This window comes from Balearica regulorum, chromosome 7, assembly GCF_011004875.1.
Source record: "Balearica regulorum gibbericeps isolate bBalReg1 chromosome 7, bBalReg1.pri, whole genome shotgun sequence".
In the NCBI taxonomy this organism is placed as follows: Eukaryota; Metazoa; Chordata; class Aves; order Gruiformes; family Gruidae; genus Balearica; species Balearica regulorum.
This window is the reverse complement of record NC_046190.1, coordinates 101,831-122,009: the sequence shown is the minus strand read 5'-3', so window position 1 is coordinate 122,009 and position 20,179 is coordinate 101,831. Positions and strand designations below refer to the sequence as shown.

Below are 20,179 nucleotides of genomic sequence, written 5' to 3'. Positions count from 1 at the left end.
TTAATCTTTCCAGGGCTACCCTCTGGCAAGAAAACAAGTGAGGTGGGAGCCTCCCCCTCGCTGTGCTCCCAGCAGCGCAGGGCATGAGGAACATCACTCCACCCTCACTGTTAACCAGAGGAAAGCTTCGTCTTTACAGTGCCAGAGGTCAGGGAGGGATCCAAGCGGACGCTTCGTTTTTCCCCTCTGAGATGATCTGAGGGATATTTCAGCACCGCTGCTGGCTGCTGCAGATGGAGCCTGCAGCTTCTGTAGGTGGGTTTTGTTACAGATAAAGACACAGCTGCTGCAGCAGAGAGGCGGCAGACTACTGGCAGAGAGGGGCAGAAGTTGCTCTAAACGATTTTCTTGCTCATCCTTGTTCTCACTTTCACTGCGCAGCACTAAACTTTTCTCTGACCAAAGCTTTGTTTCCTGGACTATTACTGGAAAGCAGAAGCATGGAGAGTTTGTTCACACCTCTGTTGGAGACAGCAAATTTCCCCTTTTAATCCTGAATATTCTTTACAGACTAGAAATTCCAGTATTATGCAATATTATTTTTGCTAGTGAGAGAGAAAAAATGGATGCATTCAGAGCACCTGAAAACGAGTCGCTGTTGTCCAGTTCCTCTGGTCCTGCCAGATGGGATCCCTTCCATCGTCCGTCAGACTCCATCCAGCCCTGGCACTTCAGGCTTCTGGCAGCTGTGATGTTGGTGGTGACGTCCCTGTCGCTTGCTGAGAACCTGGCTGTAATCCTGGTAACTTTGAAGTTCAAGCAACTGAGACAACCTGTCAATTACGTTATAGTCAATTTGTCTGTGGCTGATTTCCTGGTCTCACTGACTGGTGGCACCATCAGCTTTTTAACCAATCTAAAGGGGTATTTTTATATGGGATACTGGGCTTGTGTACTGGAAGGATTTGCTGTCACATTTTTTGGTAAGCTTGATTTTGTTTGTAGTTGTATGTTCTTTTCCTTCAGCATCCTTCAATGTGTTCTACCAGCTTTCCTGCAGCTTCTCACGTCACCGACTTTGCATGCCTATGAACTCCCTGGTTCTTTCCCCAGTTACAAATATTCTGTAGTGAATCTCATGTGTGAGTGAATAACGTATATCGCGATCTCTGTCATATATCAGTGGCTTGTTGCACATATACTGATCATTGAATATGTTTAATATCATGATAAAAAACTTGCTAATAGAATAACAGCATTGTGGGGTTTTTGGTAAAACAATGTCAGGATAAAAATTCACGATGTGTAACTATTTTCAAGGTTTGTGTTTAGGTGTGTGCATGTATGGATAAGTAAGAGAGAGAAAGAGTGGCTGCTCTTAAACTGTGGAAAATATCAGGGCACAGAAGCATCGTGTGTTAGCTGTGCTCCAGTGGTTCTGAGGAACTGTGATACACCTGTAACAGTCACCTCTCACACCTACATCTTTTTGTGACTCTTTTTCTTGGCTTTGTTTTACTAACTACAGAAAAAGTATTCGCAGTACTCTGAAAGGGAAAAATCCTCACCGCATAGTTCCCTGTGTAAATACACCTCTGTAGAATAAATGGGAAATTAGTTTAAAATGGAACATCTACTTGAGATAGACGTGCCTCCCTGTTCCTGTTTCTGAAGCTGCATAGCAAAGACAGCCTTCTAACTCTGTCACTTCTATAAATCACACACATTGCTGATCCTCAGCCTGAAAAGGAGTCTCACAGTTGCTCTCAGCCTGTTTAAGCTACACATAGGGAATGTTGGTGAGGGACAATGCTACTAAATCAGTTTGTGGCATGGAAGCCATGTCCCATGGAGAAAGATCAGGCTATTTCCAGATTTTAGTGGCTAACCAGGTGATATGTGCCTCATAAACTGATAATTTCATGTAGTGGGCAGCTGTCTGTAGGTTAGAGTTTTATGACAGTCTGACATATGACATTTCTTGCAAAGATAGCGTTTTGAAGAGGTATCTTAATTTGTTGATTTGGAAGCTACACATAATTTGCAGCTTTTCAGAGTAGAACCAAATGAAAACAGGGTCATCGTCCATGAAATGGTCCGATTAGCTGCTTGGTTTTGTAGCCATTATACTGTAGACTGACAAACTAGACAAATAAGAAAAGCTTGTGCTCTTAATAAATATTAGAATAATGCACATAAATTGCACATCCTTTCACAACGTGGGTTGATGGAGAAGGTGCCTGATGTGGTGGGTGGCCAAACAGTGGAACAGGTTGCCCAGAGTGGTTGTGGAGCCTCCATCTGTGGTGATATTCAAAACCCAACTGGATGACGTGCTGTATGGACCATGCTTGAGTGTATGTATGGGGTGTTGTACTAGATGACCTCCAGAGATGCCTTTGAACCTAAACAATTCTGTGATTCTTTGACGTGAAATGGTGTTTGCTTTTCAGTGAATCTACCCATTATTTGATGCTGACTGTGTTTTCTTACTATAGGCATTGTTGCTCTCTGGTCTCTTGCTCTGTTGTCTTTTGAGCGGTACATCGTGATCTGCCGCCCGTTGGGAAATATGCGCTTGAGGGGGAAGCATGCAGCCCTAGGTATTGCCTTTGTGTGGATCTTTTCCTTCATTTGGACCATTCCACCAACAATGGGTTGGAGCAGTTACACCACCAGTAAGATTGGAACTACTTGTGAGCCTAACTGGTAAGGCCACTCTTGCAGAGTATGGTAAAGAAATGAAACTTGCAGCTCAGGACATCCCAGGGGCAGGAATTTAAAGGAAAGGTTTAAAGATGATGTACATCTCTGCAAAAATGGACATAAAGTTGTAACAAAACTGAGAAAAATTTCCCAAGAATAGATTTTTAAAAAATAATTTTTTAAAGGGAGGAGCTTCCATCTCTAATGAAAATAACCACCCTATACCTTGTGCTTTTTGTCAGGATTCAAAGAGGACAAAGAGATAGATTTTCCAGAAGACTGGAGAAAGCCTGGTCTGACCCCATAGCTGACTCCACCAGGGTTAGGAGCAGGAGGCTGGACTACACGTCCCTTCCCACCAGAACTGTCCCACTGTGCCCATGGTCCTATGGTCAGGATCCTGTCCTAGCCCACAGCCAGGGAGATGGCCCAGGGCTCCATCCGGTGATATGACTAGAGCTGTAAAGGGGCACTTTGAATAAAATCAGCTGACAAAAATACTAATGACAACTCTGAAGAGCAAAATTAATACTTCAAGAGCATAATAAGAACACATATTAGTGGTGCATATGCAATGTATTTTGTGTTTTATACAGGTACTCAGGAGCTTATACAGACCATACGTACATTATTGCATTCTTCACCACCTGTTTTATAGTGCCTTTATCAGTGATCTTGGTATCCTATGGAAAACTGCTGCGGAAGCTAAGAAAGGTAAGAAGAAGCACTTGTAAGTAAACTTTTAAAATATGTATGTATACAAACATTTGGAATTTTTGTGTTCGATTTTCTATAAAGACCAGACATAAGCAGATCAAATTTCCAGGCAGCAAATGCACTCAATTATCATTATCATCATTATCAATTAGTCTTACACACATAAATTCATGCTGTGCTTAGAAATGATTTTTCAAAGTCTGCAGTTTGCATCACTTGTCAGTCCATCTCGTTAGCCAAACATCATACAAATGAAAGAATGGCTGCCTCATAAATAAAGAAACTAAATGACCCAGTATTGATTTATTTACAATTGTACTTTGATTCAGTGATGTTTCTTAAGATTCAAACCAGGTAAATCAGAATTTAACTTAAAATTTTAAGAGTGCTGGCTAATACTTTGTAACACTTACATGCAGAATAAGATATAGCATTTGTAAATAATGTAGCGCTGTTTACTAAATAAAATATTAGATTGTCCAGGAGCATTTAAAAGACCTGAGAAATGCTTTTGAATTTTATTTAATGATTATGTTGACCTGATCCAAAAGAGAATCTGCAAAAAGTGAAAAGGAAGAAGACAATAGAATAGAAAAATTCCTATTTGGGGCAATATTTTTGGACAATATTGTTATTTCTATTTACTGCAAAGCTGCCTTGTCTTATTGCTTCAGTAATAAATTCAGAAAATTTCTTCAATTTACTGATGTTTTTAAAGTATTTGGGATAGTCAAATGCTTGTATTTATTCTGAGTGTCATTTTCTCTAAGTAAAACAAAACAGAAGGGAAATTAAAAAAATATTATATTTTCTTGTTTGAAAATACAAATTAGAACATGTGTGCTTCAGGTGGCATTGTGATTCCTCTAATGGATTTTTCTTGATTCCCTTCAGGATGCATTTAAGGGAGAGAAGGTTAAATGGCTGGGAGAGGTTGATTTCAATATTAAACACAAGAATTTTCCCAGGTCGAATGTGAACCGCAGCACAGGTGCATTGCTGCTCACAGCGCTCGTGGGGAGGTAGCACAGTGTCGGGGATGCGAGTTACAAAATACGGAGATGCTTGAAAGTCCTTGTTGATGACTCAGACTGTCCTACGATAACTTGTAAATCTATGATTCTGTTACTCTGGATATCCTGAACTTTTAGTAGTATCTTATTTTCCCCTGTCCTAACCTACCTGCAGACAGAAAGGAATGAAGAGAGCGAGCGACACGGGACAGGCACCTCCCTGGTGCTGATGCAGCCCTCTCGCTGCTGCCCAGGAGGGCGATGTGGTCCTTAGGGAAGGATCTCTGCTGTTTGGCTTGGGGGGGGGAATGGCCACCCCAGACCAGCACCTCACGGCTCCCAGTCCTGCCTGGGGCAGCCCTCGTGGGGACGTGCAGGTGTCCCTCCCTTTGGAATGGCGGTCATGGCCCAGGCCCTGCCTCGCAGGGATGGGAAAGGGTCATCTCCAGGAGGCCGTCCCTGGGAAGGAGAGCCCACGGGTGGCCTGGCATGAAAGGGAGGGATGTTAATCCAACAGAGGGGATGTGAAGGAAATGACACCATTTGCCAGGCATCCAGCACAGTGATGGGTCTGCCAGAGCAGTGGCTAACGCGCTACTCGGATGCTTCAGGAGGTGCACAGAAAAGGCCATTTCCTCCCTCGGACAGCCGCTTAAGAGGCTGCAAGTTAAAAACAAAGCGGGTGAGATGAGGAACAAGGGAGGCATTGAAGAAAAATATTGCCGTCAGTCACAGCAGAAGCCAGTGAATGGTCCATCTTGCCATTTGGGTCAGGTCAGGATGCCTTCTGCACGACTGATTTGTGCCATGTAGTGGGACCCAGCGTTGGCCTGGATCACCTGGTGTGGTCTTGCTAGGCTGTCATTCTCACTCTTCTCAGTTATCCAGAAAGAATACCAGTAATATTAAAAAAAAAAAATCACACTTCTTAGTAAGTTGTTTCACACTCCCCTTGCAGCTCAGCAACCTGGCAGACCACAAAGCCAGGAAAGGCCGGGGCAGCCTCAGGGCACCTCATCACAAATGATTTAGCTGCAGCCATCTGGCTTGTGCCAGTCCTTGGCTTTTGTTGGCTTTTACAGAGAGATGGCCTCTGTTACTTTTCACAGCTTAAAACACAGTCTGGTGTAGAAAATCCAATTGCCTGTGATATGTTCGGTAAATTAGTAATGAATTGCCATATCTAACAACTAAGCTAATTTTTAAAAATCTGACTGTGGTGAACAGAGAGAAACCCAGGCACCAGAACTGGGGGTCTTGATGTTCCCAACCAACCCTGTTCCCAAATATTGACTGCCACGTCCCATGGTTGCCACAGCGCAGAGTTGGTCCTGAGTGGCATTGTTTTGTCTTAGTAAAGTCTGCTAGTCCCTCAGTCTCTGTGACCCCAGCTTTACAATGCCAATAGCAGCTTTCACTACAACTGCAAAACCAATGAAAGAAATTAATTTTTAGGAAAAGATCTAATTAACAGTTTGCAATGGAGATAAAATTATTATGGCAGTTGTCCTTTGTTTGTAGGATAAAGCACCAGCACATGGTTCCTTATCAGTTTCATGTTCTGAGATTTAGAAAGGAAGGCATCTACTGCCATCCATGAAAAGCCATAGCTGAGAAAAAGGCCAGGCTGCTATAAGGCAAAGACAAAACAGTCGAAAGCACAATCCAGGAGATTGTGTTCCTTCCCCAAGGTGACCGCGCTTCTGCTGAAAGGGAGGCTGGGCTGCTCTCCATGCAGGCAGAGTGTATATGAAAAAATGCTATAGAAATGTCAGATATTGGCAGGAAAGAGCTTAGCTTTGCTCAGTGCCTAACACAGCCTTCACTGATGCCTAAGAACTTGTAGATATTATCACAACTCATTATTATTGTTGTTGTTCTTGTATTTATTGTTTGTTAAAAACCGACATGAATTACAACTTTCTACAGAGGTAAGGACACAAACACCCCCCTCCCCAGGAGGTGCTGCTGTACCTCTGTAAGTACTAAATATGTTAAATTATCTGAGTGCAGTGCAAGGGTTATTAGGGAAAATGTCTCCATTTGATTCAAACCTTACTTTGGAAAGCTAAAGGGCCATATTACATAAAAAAAATCTTACTTTATTAGCATGTATTATTGCAAGTCCTGACATCACGTTTTTCTAGAGCGATATGGAGTTATCATTACTTACTTCACATGTAAGCTAACATTACCTAATAGTGCCTTGTTTCACTAAGTCATCAGGAACAAAATAAGGATGTTTCCCAGAAAGACATTGTTTGACATCCCATAATCTCTGTATCAACATCTCTGTCTAAACTGCTGGCATGATCAATGAAGGGAAGAGGGGGAGCATTCCTGCTAAATGCCCCAATCCCACTTTATTTCTGGTGTCATTAGATCAAAATGCTCTTCTGGTGAAGGCCATAAACCATTCTGTCTTTGAAATGCTAGTAAGGACAAATGTGCCACAAAGATGTACTGTTAGGCATTCTGTATACTGAGCAAACCTAGGTGGAAGTGGCTGTGGCAACTCCTAAACTTTGCCTGAACCAAAAATCGATGTATCTATTGACTTCAACTTGAAATGTCACAGATGCTTAGCAGTCTTTAGGCCTTGCTGCTCACAATGGAATTCCTAAAATATTATTGTTCAAATAACAGAGCTTGACAGACTCTCCTGGTCACTGCTGCTTAGTCCGGCCTAAACTTCACCCATGGCAGGGAGGTTGCACAGTCACGGCAGAGTGCTGTCTTTGACACCCATGGTGGGCACCTACTTGTCTGCAAAGGCTACATGAAAAAGAAAGTGTTTGAATTCACCATCTGCTTATGACTCACCAAGATGGCCTTCTTTTTCAGTAATTAAGTCATGATCACACCTTCGGTCAAACCGTTGCAATTACTGTGGGTAGCCGTAATGGCAGGAGTAGATTGGGAGTTGACTGAACACTTCCCAAAAGGTTAGCCGAAGCTGAATTTTTCCACTCGGTGGATGTGGTGAGCAGAGGCTGGCCAGGGCTCAGGCACATCAAGAAGAGGTGGCAGGAGAGCTCTGGGGAGGCCAGCTTGGTGTGAAGCCTTGGGAGCAGGTTGGGGCGTGGGTGCTGGTGTGGGGACAGGGACAGGTCAGCCTCCTTTCCTGCCTGGAAATAACCTGGGGTTATTTCCCCTCTGCTGATGCTGACCACAGCAGCCATCAGCCTGTATTTCCAAATTTTTGGTAGGGAAAAGTCTGTGGTCCAAGGCAAGAACTTTTACTTAAAGCCAGCCTCTGGCAGTGGCCTGAATAAGAGCTTGAAAGAAATCTGAAACTGCCGCGGCTTGTAAAAATATCTCATAAGGACAATGCTGTGCTTGGGCCAGCTGGTGCGGGAGACAGTTTTGTAGGTAAGATCAAAGTTGTTTGGCTGTAAGGCTGGTTCAACGGTATAGTTGCATCTCATATTTGCCTTGTTATGGAATTGTGCTTTTCATTATATTTTGCTTTACACGAACTGGTTTGTCAGGACAGCAGCAAATGCATTTCACAAAAAGACCGGAAAAGGAGGAGCAAGGGATACTGCTTCTACCAGTATGGACAAAACGTTCCCTATTTAGCTTTCCTGCAAGCCAAGAAGTCTAGCTTTATTAGGCTTTGTGCAGATCAGAGCTGCTGTAAGCCGAGTTAGCTCCGTTGAAGTTAGTGATGTATGGCAAGTTGTGTCACCCAAAAATGCAGCCCTAATTTCTGGTTTATATTTTCAGAGGTAAGTTATTTCTATCAGATACTACCAGTTGCTCATTCTGTCAGGGTCGCTGTATTCTGTTATTTGGCATTCTAAATAGAGGCTAAATCTTGTCTCCAGTTTGACTAAAATCATTAGGATTACTTTTCCACAGATGGAATTTAAAGGTATATCTGTACTGCCTTGGGGTGGGCTGCTGCAGCACCTGTGAAGTTACCTGAGCTAGATTAGCTTTTGTGAGGCTGGACAGCAAACCTGTGCCATCGCTTCGCTCCTCGTGACTTCTAAAGCTAGCTTGGGAGTGTCTCTACAAGCTGCAGTCGTGCCTGACTGCAGTTAGATTTCTACACAGAGATTGCCCTAGTAATTGCTTTTTGTTCTCACTTTGACGATAAAAAATAGATACTTAAGCAGAGGAAAATTTAATAATGATAGTATACAGTAATTCATGTCCCTCAGCAGTGACATTGACACCCTGTGGTCCAGTAACAGCATTCTTATGCTGTCATACTCAAGAAGAGTAGGTCTTTCCTTCTAGCACGGCAGATTATTAGCCTGTTCACTAAATTCACTGATTGGAGGTCTTGTTGTTTGTTTTCTAGACTCTTCTATCTTTTCTTTAAAGGTGTCAGATTCACAAGGCAGGCTGGGAACTACCAGGAAACCTGAAAGACAAGTGACTAGAATGGTTGTTGTTATGATCATTGCCTTTCTAATCTGCTGGACGCCATACGCCACCTTTTCTATCCTAGTCACTGCGTACCCCTCCATTGAGCTGGATCCTCGTCTGGCAGCAATTCCAGCTTTCTTTTCCAAAACAGCTACTGTTTATAATCCAATTATTTATGTCTTTATGAACAAACAGGTACTGTATGCTCTCAAAGTGTCTTTAACACTCATATTTTGTTATTTTTGTCTTGCTTTATAACGAATTTTTTCTACCTACCTACATGCCAGTTAACTAGCATTGCAAGATCCAACATTTAGACCTAAAAAAAAAAAAAAAAAATCACCATATCTCTACCTACTGGAAGATAACATAAGCCTCTGTGCATTATTAATATATCAACATTAATAATTATTAGGTTTAGGTATTATAAAGGAAAATCGGCCATTAGTGAACATCAGTTAGTTTTCTGTATTAAAATTCTATTTTCAAGACTGTCCAAGTACATTTTTATTATTCTTTAGGAATGCAACACCAGTAAGTTGATTTTAAGATGAGGTGGAAATTTCCAATAACTTGAATTTGTGTCAGAGGAAGTGCTGCATTTGTGGTTGTGTGTACAGGGAGGGTAAAGCATTGCATGTGCCTATGGGACAGGGAGCTTTCTTTGGAATGGGGGCAGAGGATTGGATGCAGAGAAGAATTGACATGGGGATGAACCGGAGTGATACGTGTTCACTGTGGTAACAGGCATGATAATAAACTTGAATAGATTTATGCAATGAATGTAGCTACTAAGAGTGGTGGCATCAAGCAGAATATAAGCATATCAGTGAAAAGAAGAAAAATAGTAAAGTGTTGGATAAAAAGTGATGAATACATTTGTTTATTCAGTCCTGCAGCGAGAGCAATTGTCTCGCATCCCATGGACAGTACCCTGATCTCCCAGTGCATGGCAGATGTATGCAGGTCTTACCCTGCTCATAGACAGGAACAACATGGAAACAAACCGTCTTTGAATAGCTGGGTATTAGCATGTGAAAGCAACTCATGAGCCTGGAGAAATGACCAATGCTGTTCTAGAGTTCTTCATGGTGGCACACACAAATATATTTTATGGGGCTATTTCTTTATATTCCCAACTGACTCATGAGAGAATTGCCAAGAGTTTTAGCTAAGACACAGACTGCTTTATAGAGGTATTTTAAAATTCCTGATGTGTTTGGATTGATGTCTTTTTTTTTCAACTTTCTAGTTCAGGAAGTGTCTGATTCAGATGTTCAGCTGCAGTGCCATAGAAACCGCAGAGTCCAACTTGAACCCGACTTCAGAGCGAGCAGTGCTAACCCAGGACAAAAGAGGCAGTGAGATGTCCACCATGGCACTACGTAGCACCGTTTCTAAGAGGAAAACTGGAGATGAACACAGAAATTGCCGATCTTTTGCTCAGTTGGCAGCTTCAGAAAGCAAAATCTGTCCCATGTAGGGTGGGAGATATGGTCACTAATGCAGTGCTACAGCATATTTCCTTGTTACCATCACTTAATATTAAAAATGTGGTCAGTGGGGATGTTATGCTCCTGGGGACACTGGCTTTTGAGATTCCAGGCTCCTGAGTGCATGTAAGAGTTTCTTGGCTCTGCAGCTGCAGCGAAACACCCAGACATGAGGTGAGTCCCTTCCTCCACGGCGTTCCTCTTCCCAGCCCACAGCCTGCTTGCTCCTGAAAATAACCTCAGGGGAGCCCTGTGTTGCTATGCTGGCATGTAGCACAGTAAGGATAAGAGAGTTTTACGCTAATGATGGCTCCTTGGTCAGCTGGACAAAAACATGAAGTGGCACATGGGTTCAATATGCCAATGGACAAATAAATAATATGTAGCACACAGCTGACTCAATTTCAACCAATGGAGGTTCAGGGAGGAACAAGTCCGAGAGTTTTTTTGGATTGGGTTTTTTTACTAAAACAGAGAAAGCCAGAGGCTTCTGCACTTCTGCCTTGATGAGAACCTCATCTTGGCCACTAACATCTCCAGCAGCTCGGACAGGCCATCCAGACTCTCGAGCACTATTTTATTAAAACAAGCCCTATCAAGAGCTGTTCATGTCTTCTCTCTCCATTGCCTCTTTCTCAAGAAAATCTTCTGTGTTCGTGGCAACTTTTGAAGTGAATTAATTTGGACTAGATGGTCGTTGTAGGTCCCTTCCAACTGAACTATTCTATTAACTTTAGAAGAGGAGTTAGTAGGGTATAGGAAAGCCCCGCTGTGCAGGAATGCTGGAGAAAGGGCCAGTAGCACAGCTTAGGGTTGTGAAGCTGAGCTTTGTGGAACAGATGTTTTTTTCCCCACATGTGCCTGCACTGTGCAGAGCTAAGATCTATCATGGTCTTTAGACCATGCAGCTCCACGTGACAACTATTATTTCTGTTTCTTAACAATTGCAATTTTCAAAAATCAGTGGTTAAAGAACACAAATATTATGTATGTTCTGGGCCGCGTTACGTTGGAGCATGTTGGATGTCTGTATTTCCATTTGCACATTTTTAGCTTTCTCACTTCCGAGCTAGGGCACGCCTCTCCAGAAAGCATAAGCACCATCCTAGCCCAGTATCCAACCTGCAGCAGCCAAAGGCACCACACCGCTGTTCTCCTCTGAGGAGCAGTTGTGTCCCTGTCCCTTCAGTCCTTAAAGTCCTGTTTCTGCCTAAGTCACATCCTCACTACTTTTAATTGATCTGCTGATCCTGGGGTAAATCGTTAACTTGTTATTACAACTTTGATGGAAGCAAGGAGTGCAACATAAATACGCTTTCTGTAAACAGTGGAAAAGAACAGAAATCGCCAGCTTTCTGTGGCTATATTCCGTCTCATATACTTAATTCACACAATGATATGCAGCAAAATACTTAGCTTTAGCGGAACGTCACTTCCGCATGTGCAAAACCAAACTAGGCCATGAGTGTAATAAAGACAGACTTCTGATTTAAACAGCCTTTGGCAAACATCATATGAAATGTTGCTAAGACCTGGCATATCAGGTTTTGAATTCTATGTCAGATCTATACTTAACTGAAGGCATTTTAGAAAAGGCAACAGCTGACTACATTTAAATGCTTTAGTATGGAAACCCATTATTTCTAGATCAGACAGTAATACAGTGCCAGTCAAAACAAATGTTACTCCACAGTGGTATAGAGAAGCTACACACTGTACAGGCCTCAGCAATAGAAATGTGCTATGGAGTGAATCATCCAGTGTTCAGTTTTACTTCAAAAAAATTACTATTTCTTTACACAGAATAAAGACATTTTGTTTCTGCCAGATTCTCATTTTCTTTTTATTTTGTTAGGTTACGGTTTGAAAAACTATATTGCCCTGAGAAGGCATGAAAGGCTAGCTGAGCTATCTATGGTCAAACCTAGTCCCAGAGCAGTACCTTGCTGATTGGGAGCCAAGAACTGTTCCTGCAGCAGAAGGGGATGTTGGTGGATCAGGGAGAAGTAACACAGAAACACAGTACAAAGCATATCCTGAAACCCTGGTGTCTTGCAAAGGCTGACTTTACAGTTCTCATGCTCAAGAGGAGACAAGGAGTGGAGGGACTGGCATGAGAGCGTGGCCCTGCAGCCACTCGGGCATTGCAATGCTCACATGGACTGCTTGGCCACCCCTTCCTGCTTGTGGCCCCTTGCAGTGTTCACACTGATGGACATACAGAATAATTCAGCCCCAAATTTCTGCACAGCCCTGGCATTCTGATGCTTTTTGCTCTACCTGTGTGAAAGCAATCTAAACACCAAAGCAGCAATGACAGTAACATGGGAGAAAGCATGAGCTCTTCATTCCTCCTCCCTATCACCAGTCTTCTCATGGGGACCTGTTTGGGGGTGCCACCATCTGCAATCCTCACTTCTGAAGGCAAAGGAGAGCTTGGCAGGGGGACGAAGGGTAGCCTGCTTCAGGCAATAGTGCATCTGGCATCCAAGACAAACATGTTAAAAAAGGTAACTAGGCATACCTGCTTTAGGTAACTGCTGATGATTAATTTTTCATTAAATACGTAAGAATTGTTCAATGAGATCTTTCTGTTTAGAGATCCTTTATGAGTGCACAGGTAAAACGTGATCACTTCAGCAATTTATTTCGGCTGTCCCTTACTTCTGTGAAGCGTTCCCTTAACACTCCAAGTGGTTGATTTCTTTGGCCCCGCTCTTTTCCCCCTGTACTCAACTTCCCATTCTTCTCATAGGACAGCTATGAGTGCAAAGGACCCCATCATGCTTTTTTTTTTTTTTTTTTTTGCATCTTATAAAAGCACAAGACAGCTCTTTGGCCCTTTCCTACAACACGCGTCTTTTGCAGAAGAAGAGAAGTTAGGAAACAGTGGTGGTTGACCATGCAAAGGGTGAAGTGCACATGAAGTGCTGGCCATCTCCTGCAACTGGGGACCAAGCACTATGACTGCAAGGCTGGAGGGCAGGCCTGAGGTGAAGTTGAGCTACTGGAGTTAATCACTGGAGTGAACGAGCAAATGTGGGGAGGGCAGGATGGGTACCTATACCATTGCTCCAGAAGAGGTATCTGCATCATGGTGAGTTTTCCTTGCCCAGTGATAGCTGCTGCTGTACCAGACACCACAAGGCACGGACGTGGTCTCCAGCAAGGGGCAAGGCATCAGGAAGAAGGCACTGCTCAACAAGTAATACCTGGGAACCTCCAGGGACTCCCTTTTTTTAGGTAGTCTGGTTAACTTTACTATCCTACCTTTAATGGTGTGAGCCAGTGGGTGCTGTAGGAACCTCATGTTGTCGGAATACCTTTTAACATTTCCCACAAAGGGTAGCCATGACTATGCCATCCAGACCTCATCATCCTTTACCCTGGAGGTGTCAAGCTGTGTAGCTGTTTGACATTCCCTTTGTTAGAGAAATTTAGTTGCAAGACATAGCAAAGTCATTGTAATATTTAAAAAAACCCTGATTTTTAATAAGCAACTTTTATACACTGTGGTCTTCCTCTTAACTCATCCTGGACTAAAAATTAATCTGAATCTTATCCTTTTTATATTTTCTGAGTAGGATTGTTCAGATCCAAATGCCCTCATGTCATTTTAGAATGGTAAAATCCAAAGAGAGGAGTTACTCTACAAATAACATCATGAGCCCCACATGTGAGAATTCACTGCAAGACATCTATGGTCTTGGTATTCATCTCACAAAAATTCATGAGGTGATTGTCTTTTACAATGTAATTTTGGTCTCAATGAGCTTGAACTTTTGCAGTGCTCAATCGTCTTCCCAAACTAGGAACCTCATTCTGACAGCCATGTCCTTTCATGATTCATATTCTTTACCATTAATTCTGTGGGATCTAGAGCAGAAAAGTGAATAAATATATATGCCTTTTTAAAATGTTTTGGAAATATTGTGAGATAGGAAGTGTATGGTATTCAATTAGTATTTGTATGCACTTTTTGTGCTCATTAGTCTGTTAAAACAGTGAGGTATGATTTGAAAGCAAAAATTCTTGCATTTAAGAGTCAGATTTTCTCTTTCAAGGATATGTTGACCCAGGTTAATCACATGTTAATGGTATTAGATGTATTAAATCATGAAGAATTGGCAGAAGTGTTAGTATTTAATTAAAAGCAACAGAATTATTTTATCTCCTGAGAAGGTGAGGATATGTAGAGTATAGCTCTGTAGCATCAAAACTTAAGTAATGGCAAAGAAAAACACAATGTAAAAATGCATGGAAAACCTTAGAGAACAGCAAGTTAAAATTTGATAACTGGCTATATCATCTTCAGTACAAGTCACTCAGGATGAAGTGGTACTGATGAGTCTTTTAGACTATTTTGCCAAGGAAAACTTGGTTTGCATCTGTAAATTAATTGAGGACACCAGTTTATAAAGATAGGCAAAGACTATCTCCAACTAACAAAAATGGAAACACACCCACTTAATACACTAATAGCCAGTGTGAGGTTAGCCGCAGGTCACATCATTGCCATCGTGCGTGGCGGGGTGGATAGTCTGACATCAGGCTTTGAATTACTGCACTCCAAACATTATAAGGAAGGGTATTCATGGCAGAGCTTTAGGGCAGTGCTCACATTTCAGCCACAGAGCAGACAAGTAACCCTGGCTTTTTTATGACGAAAAGGAAGAACTAAAGTACCATAGGAACAAAACAGGAATCCTCAGAATGAGAAGACGTATAGGACTACACTGAAAAGTCTTGACGTTAAGCCCTGCTTCCTTTTGCCTAGTCATAAACAAGTGCTAGAAAGAGAAGGCAAGATTTTCTCCCCAAGTTAGGTACAGGAGTCCACACTTAATACCCACCTGCAGCACTCCTGCCACAACTACCTGAATACCTTCATGGTCAAAAGTTCTAACATGATTTTTTTTTTTTCTATGCAAAAACAATTGTCATGTACATTTTTTTTCCTGGGAAACAGTTTTGAGATAACTTTCAGGGATTGACTTTTAGAAAAAGAATTCTTTTTTTTTTAATTTGCTTACAAACTGCAGCATTTTCTGTACTTTTTGGTAATTAAAGTTGGAAGATAATAAGAAAACATTGACACACACACACACATACACTTTCCTATACATTATTGGAGGTTTCAAATTGTTGCTGCTCTCTGGATGACAATAAAGCGGGGGCAGTATTCTTTTCACAGAGAAGTCTTTGTAAAGGTGTTAGTTTTTAAAATGAAAGGGAATTTTAACCACTTTCTTACTGTTTGCACTCAACTGCTCTGCTGTTATTCAGATCACTAATTAAAAGTGTGACAGTAGTATTTAGACATACACAAGATAAAAAGTGTTTACAGACTTCACAGTCAAATCAAATTCAGAGAAGCATTGTACAGATCCAAAATGGCACCAAACAAGGTGATAGATAATTATGAAAAAGCACATTAAATATGTGTTAAAGATGGTAACACTTGCACTGAGTGACAGGAGTAACAACAAATGAGGAGTAGTTAGGAAAGGATTACGGAGACTCCAGCTTGTGAAGACAAGGAACTTCTACATGCTCTGCAGTAGCTACTGTGGATGTCAAAGAGAGACAGCTACAGGAAAGGGTATGGCTTCATTAGATAAGGCAACATAGTAGTAGTGGCCAGAGGAAAAAAAGATGATGATGATGATGATGATTCTGTCCAGACATGGACAGAATATTCATGCCAAAGTGGAACAAAGATGGTTCCCTTTTGTCATTGATGATAACAGGACTGTGGGAGGAAGAGTGGCAGCCATGCAAATCTCAGATGATCACACATACAGTTTTGTAAACAGAACTTTGAAAATAATTGTGAAACCTTCAGAAAACAGAGGCTGGCTAAAACACAGGACTTGGAAGGATGGAGACACATCAGAATAAAAAAGCTAGATTTGCATGCTGTTAGTAAGGATAGTAGAGGAATCCACAGGAATGGAGGAAATTGCTTAGGTTATGCAGGAAAAAGTGGATTGAACTTAGAGATGGTGAGATAAGGAGAAAGTCTCATGCCCCAGTGACTGATCAAGGAGTTATATCATAGGGAAAACAATGCTTAGTAGTGTGAGATGCAGTGCAGGATGGAGGATGTGACCAGTACCACAAAAACAAGTGGGAAACATAATCTGGAGAGTTAGGTTTATAGATGTTAACAAATGTTTCTAGAGAAGCAATTTATCTGGGTGAAACACATGAGAGCCTGAGGCAGGGGAGTCTAATCTGAGCCATAGAAGGAGAAGAAATACATAGAAAATGTAGGCTGCAACAGGGTGATATGAAAATCAGTGGTTCTGGACAAATAGGAAATTAATATTAGAGTCTAATTAGTCTTCATTTCATTTGGAGAAGGAATTAATTAGTCTTAATAGGACCACAGAGGCAACACAAATGTTTTCTTTCCATCAAGCAAAGCCTATATTGAACAACAATTAATCAATCATTCTCATAAAACACAAGGTGTCAGTAATATTTCTCACTGTCCATAACACTGTTATTTTTCAGTTCCTCAGAAGTATTTTCTGCTAAGAGCCACATTTCATTTAGTTTATTAATATGAGTACTCCCACAACTGTGGGAAAAGCCATTGTTGATAGTAGTTCAACCAAACAATATTAGCCCTGACACAAAGTGTTACAGAGTTCCCAGAAGTTGATTGTTGTCTTTCAATGCAATACAATAACAAAAATTTTAGCATTACAAGCAAAAAAGTGACAGGGTGGTGGGCTTTTTTTTTTTTTTTTTTTTTTAAGGAGAGTTGTACACAGTGACTGAAGAGACACCTCTTGCATTACATGGTCGGAGTATAGCATGAACATTTTACCATATCAAAAAGTCAGTTATGCAATGGATGATGTTAAAGATCTTAAGATTTCATGACTAAAAGGTGTGAATGCTGTCAATGTGCTCACATTTGATTGTGGACTAATAAACAGCCTGTCATGTCCTTGAATTATTGTATTGCCACCAAGAGTACACCTAAAAATCACATCCCTTTCCTAAAAAAAAAAAAAGTTTTATAGCATTATCTACAGTTTGCAAAATTAGCAACACAACACTACACCATTCTTCTGCTTTGTGATCACTTATTACATTTTAATGATGCAACCTAGACAAAATAACTGCCCTTCCTATAGATGTCCCATGACATTGGGGATAATTACTTTGTGTTTTTGCTTAAAAATGTCAGCAAAAATCCACCAATTTACTTGTTTATAATGGAAATAGCTCTTTTTTTTTTTTTTTTAAATATAAATTACAGTTGCCATAAGAGCTACTGTTGTGTTATGGGTCATGCTGGTTCCTTCAGGTTAATAGTAAAGGCACCAACATTCAAGTCTAGCTAAATGGGTTACTGAGTAAAAAATTGAAATTATGGCAAAGGTAATAGCAATCTCAGGACCCTCGTGATGCTGGGAATCCCAGCTGTTTCAGCATGGAATGAGTGCCTCCTGGTAGAGCCTGGCACACGTCCCAGGTCCCATGCATGCTGAGGTTTTCCAACCTTGCTGTTCCTCACATCTTTATGGTATCCTCCAAGTGAAGAAAGTTCTTCTATCTGTACAACACCCAACTTTCTAGTTGGCACACGAAGGTTCACTGAAAGCATTACGCTCTTACACAGCTCCATGGGAGTGAGCTGTTACAAGCAGCACATACAGCACATACGTTGTTAAGGGCAGTACGTAGTAACGTCACGCATGTGCTCAGGTTACGTAGCAGGTCCCTGTGCTAACGTACAGCCAAGGACTATGGTGAAACTCTGCCTAGATTCTGCCTGAAATCAGTCTCCTAGCAAGGCGGTTCAGCCCCAGCCCCAGCTGAGCACCTCGCCGCTCGCTCAGCACCCCCGGCGCGATGGGGAGGAGAACGGGAACACAACGGCAAAGCCCGTGGGGTGGGATAAGGACAGGTCACTGGGCCGGCACAGGAGAGGGCAACAATCACAGCAGCACTGGTAACAGAGAGTCACAGCAGGTGACGACAGGCAGCAATTTACCGATCCCAGACCGAGCGGAGCTCAGCCCGTCCCAGAGCCTCGCTGAGCCCACCCCTCCCTGACCGGCCCCTTTTGTGGTGAGCATGACATCACAGGGTATGGAATAGCCCCCGGCCAGCCTGGCTCACCTGTCCTGGCTCCTGGGGAAATGGACTCTGTCCTGGCCAGAACCAGGACCCCTAGTTACAATGTCCTCTGTGGTCACCACCACAGCTGCTCCACATTTACAGATGTGCCAGAACTTTCTTGGGGAAAAAATTAAATAATCTGTTCTCAAGGTTGTATATTCTTGAGAAATAAAAACAAGTTCCTGGCTGAATTTTGGCATCGGGGTGGGGTGGGGTGGGGGGATGGGGAAGAAAAGCAAGCTTTCAAAATTAGTTATTTCAGTAAGAGATAAAATGCTGAGGTTTAAAAATAGACTATGGAGGCTATTTTCCATAGCCTCAAATCTAGAGGAAAAGTACATTTTAAAATGTTGTAAAAGATCAACTCACCTCACCACCCACTAGCAGGGAAGAAGGCGAGGGCTTACCCACTGAATGATGTGTTGATGCACTTGAAAAAGTTTTCATGTTCTTGCTCCGGCAAGAGACAACACAGCTTCTCTAGGGATTCACTACTGCTTTTTGAAGATACAAATATCTTAATGTGCAGATTTTGTTTCTCCTAAAGTCACATGTAACTGCAGATCACTGCTAGAGGGGAAACTACCTGCTCAAAGTGAAAGGGTACGGAGAAGGGTGAGATTCTTATTAAGGATCAGCTCTACCAAAAGTTCATCATAAGCAGGATCATTCGAGCATAGCTCTGAAGTAGGGGAGAAGGAGATTAACCTCTAATCCATCCATTTGCATCCCATGATCCTCAGGGTGCTCCTTTTGCAAATATTTTTACCTTGTTTTTTGGTAAAAATGCAATTAATCACATGTCAGAGTTTCTACTTTTGAGTAACGAGACCTTGTCTTTGCTCACGCTGAGTCTCTATTGCCAAGGGCTCTGAAAGCAAAAATGCAACTAGCAATCAAACCGAGTTGGTAAACACATTTCTCTGTGTTTCTGGCTTTAGCTGCAATATTAATTCCTGCTTTTTCTTTGTCTCCTGCTTTCTCTTGCATTCACTTCTTCTCCAGGCTGAGATCAAAAACCCCAAATAAAACACTTCTGATGTTTTCCTTCAGCTTGCTCTTACCTGCAGGTGTGTGACCCCACTCAGAGGAGACCTTTTCTCACAACAAATACACTTATAAAGGAGGGAGGGTTCTGATGGGATCCTTCAGTGAGATGAGGTGACTTGTGTAATCCTAAGCAGGTCCAGCATTCACGTATGCTTTGAGTCTACATCATATTCCTCCAAAACTATTACAACCTGAGTGTTTCCACAGATGTATGCAGGGCAGACAAATTTATTCACAGTCTAGCTAGAGGAATAAAATACATATTCATTGGCTAAAACATTTTCTGTTTAATTTTTACCTCAGTGGAAATGATTATCCAAGAAAACAGTCATGAACATTAACAATAATTCTCATCTCAATTATTGAGAAATATAATTTGTAAATGATTAGTGTAGAGCAGATTCTTAGAAAATTTATGATAATGTTCTTTATTATAATACTTCATGTTATAAATTGTACTATTCTTTCTCTTTATTACATTTATATTGAAGCCTCTTTCCCTTTCTTTGTCACAAAGAGTTAAAATCTGCAAGAGAATTTAAGAGCCTTTCAGTAATTTGGCACATCAGTTTTAGCTCAGCTATTATCTAGCTGCATCAAGATATTAATGTAGTCATCTCTCTTTAGTCTCAATGAATTGCTATAAAAATGTCAAACAATTAAATTATATTGGCCAACACAGCCCTGTTTGATTGAGTACAGATATAGGCCATGTCCCTTGAATCATACTGATGAAGA

At 41.7% G+C, this 20,179-nt stretch overlaps 1 protein-coding gene across 1 annotated transcript; it reads left to right on the top strand.

The window, feature by feature from the left end:
* Positions 1-562: 562 nt before the first annotated feature.
* Positions 563-12,059, top strand: LOC104635859 (opsin-VA). Its single transcript, XM_010302843.2, has 5 exons — positions 563-923; positions 2,439-2,649; positions 3,243-3,360; positions 8,712-8,951; positions 10,009-12,059. The coding sequence occupies exons 1-5, from the start codon at positions 563-565 to the stop codon at positions 10,237-10,239; spliced, it is 1,161 nt and encodes a 386-aa protein (XP_010301145.1). The 3' UTR covers positions 10,240-12,059.
* The last annotated feature ends 8,120 nt before the right edge of the window (positions 12,060-20,179 follow it).

Coding starts and splice junctions, on each gene's coding strand:
- LOC104635859 (XM_010302843.2), top strand. CDS start 563: ATGGATGCATTCAGAGCACCTGAAAACGAGTCGCTGTTGTCCAGTTCC. Junction 924..2,438: donor ATTTGCTGTCACATTTTTTG/GTAAGCTTGATT, acceptor TTCTTACTATAG/GCATTGTTGCTCTCTGGTCT. Junction 3,361..8,711: donor TGCTGCGGAAGCTAAGAAAG/GTAAGAAGAAGC, acceptor TTTTCTTTAAAG/GTGTCAGATTCACAAGGCAG.